The sequence below is a fragment of the Thamnophis elegans genome, chromosome 1 (assembly GCF_009769535.1).
Source record: "Thamnophis elegans isolate rThaEle1 chromosome 1, rThaEle1.pri, whole genome shotgun sequence".
Taxonomy (NCBI): domain Eukaryota; kingdom Metazoa; phylum Chordata; class Lepidosauria; order Squamata; family Colubridae; genus Thamnophis; species Thamnophis elegans.
In genome coordinates this window covers 142,120,043-142,122,239 of record NC_045541.1, presented here as the reverse complement: position 1 = coordinate 142,122,239, position 2,197 = coordinate 142,120,043, and the positions used below count along the sequence as shown (strand labels likewise).

At 37.1% G+C, this 2,197-nt stretch overlaps 1 protein-coding gene across 2 annotated transcripts in view; it reads left to right on the top strand.

Annotated features, from left to right (window-relative positions):
- LOC116519640 (alpha-1-antitrypsin-like) overlaps positions 1-1,414 on the top strand; it is a 10,304-nt gene extending 8,890 nt beyond the window's left edge. Inside the window, exon 5 of one of the 2 annotated variants that reach the window (XM_032233629.1) lies at positions 1,030-1,414. In XM_032233629.1, the coding sequence (XP_032089520.1) occupies positions 1,030-1,233 (204 nt within the window). In that variant the 3' untranslated portion in view covers positions 1,234-1,414. The remainder of the gene's footprint in view (positions 1-1,029) is intronic. The other variant, XM_032233639.1, reaches the window with a different exon arrangement.
- The last annotated feature ends 783 nt before the right edge of the window (positions 1,415-2,197 follow it).

Here is a 2,197-nt window from a genome sequence, read left to right as displayed (position 1 = left end):
GCCATAACTGGATGAAGGTAGTGGGGAGTGTTGTCCACAACTTTTTGGGCACACCAGTTGAAGATTATGTGAAAACTATAACTCATCCAGAATGCAGTGGCATGGGCAGTTATGGGTGTGTCTTGATACACCCATGTTACACTTCTATTCCACAAGCTGCACTGACTCCCAGACTTTGAATGGTTGTCACTTGTTAAGCCCATGGTTTCATGGATTCAGGTCAGTGGTGGGTTCCTATTGGTTCAGCCAGTTCAGCCAAACTTGTAGTGGTATGGTGGCCTGGGTTGCTGAAACCGGCAGAGACCCAGGCCTGCCACACCCCCAAATTGTTTCCCCAGTCTCTTCTCCCATCTCCGACATGTTTCAGCGCATGTGTAGCACAGTTTTCAGTCAACTGTGCATGCACAACAATGCACAGTAAGGTATAGCGAGTGTGCAAGTAAGCAAAGTGAGCACCGTGCACGCAAAATGCCCTATCAGAGAAATGGTAGTAAACTGGTTAGGAACCCACCACTGGTTCAGGTTATTTATGGGACTGCTTCCATTCCACTTTTCTATGAATTAAAAGATGCACAAATTTAAAAGAAAATTCAAAGTCTTTTCCCTAATTGACACAGATCCTCTTGAACTCATGAACACAAAACCCTTATTTAACAGCTTCCAACATTAAAAAATCATCAAAATAAATATAGGCCCATATGTTTTTGTCATGCGCATATGTACAAATTCACATCAAACTCTCCTCATAAATTCGATGTGGTGACCTTCCAAGATGCCAAAGCATTGACCCTGCTAATTTCTTTCACAATATATATTCTAACCTATACATTCCCCCTCCCCCCAATATTGTTTTTTAGTTCTGGTATACAAGGTGAGATGTCTTAATATAGAAAATGATTGTGTCAAACAGAAGAGTTACTTCAAGGATCTTTGGTGAAAAAAAATCCTCAGACAAAGATTATTACAATATTCATCTGTGACTAATGTAAGGAAAAACTTTTATTGTTTAAAACTGTTTTCTCCCTACAGGTCATTCATAAAACTATGTTGAACATTCATGAGAGTGGTACAGAGGCAGCAGCCATCACTGTTATACAATTTATGCTACGTTCTGCTAGAATCAAACCTTCACTTTTTATCACATTTAACAGACCTTTCCTGATGATAGGTGTGGCTAAGACAACGGACAGCATCATTTTTATAGGGAGAATTATGAATCCGGCTGAAGGATAAAGATTAGAATATGCCATTCTGTTCAGGTAATGATAAAAATACCTCCCTAAAAGCAATGGCTAGTCCGGACTAATAGAAGAGAACCTGCAATTTCATTGTAATTGATCGAAGCCAATTTTTTTGTGAGAAAAGTAAGAAAACAGCTTCAAAATGTTTTACAATAAAATGGTTGTTAAGCTGAGTTATCTTGTAGGTTAACCTTTTGTACTACCATTTGAAAATCTGAAGCTAATTTCTACTGTTGGGAAAGGACAATTCTAATTGCCACATCTCAGTACAATATTTTTGAGTTAGGAAATGTCTGGTCGAGCCTTTAAGCACATACAGGTATATGGAGTATGACAGAAGTGTATACATTGTACATAATATGGAAATAAATACATTTTTGGCTTAAGCATGATGACTCTTTTATATTCAGAAATAAATAACAGCAGAAAGGGCAACTATAAATATTTCTGTGTCACAACTGATCTCTAACTACACAGATTCCTGTTCTAAATATGATGCTATCAGGGATTACGGTAGGTACGGATCTTCATAAAATATGTTTTCAAACCAGCATGAAACAGTCTCACAGAAAGGTTTTTGAGGTAACTGTTCCTTTGGAACAAAACTCGAAATAATTTGAATGATCTTTGTACTTTGTATTCTTGCACCACTGTTTTTCACCGCAGGATTGCAAGAGTGGAAAGGTGGATAACCCCCACTAAATGCTGCTGACAATCCAATATGCAGATAATTTGGCCAGAGGCATGATTTTTTTTAAAAAAGAATTTAAATAAAAATAAAATAAATCCCATATAAAACAATCAGAACACAGTTTCACTCTAATTAACTGAAAGATTTCTTTAAATTAACAGTTACACTCCTCAACAGAATTAGAATCCTTGTCACTTTCTTAAATAAATGCTATAGATTGCTGAACCAACTGATCACAGGCCAAAGACAGCAACACAAATTTAAA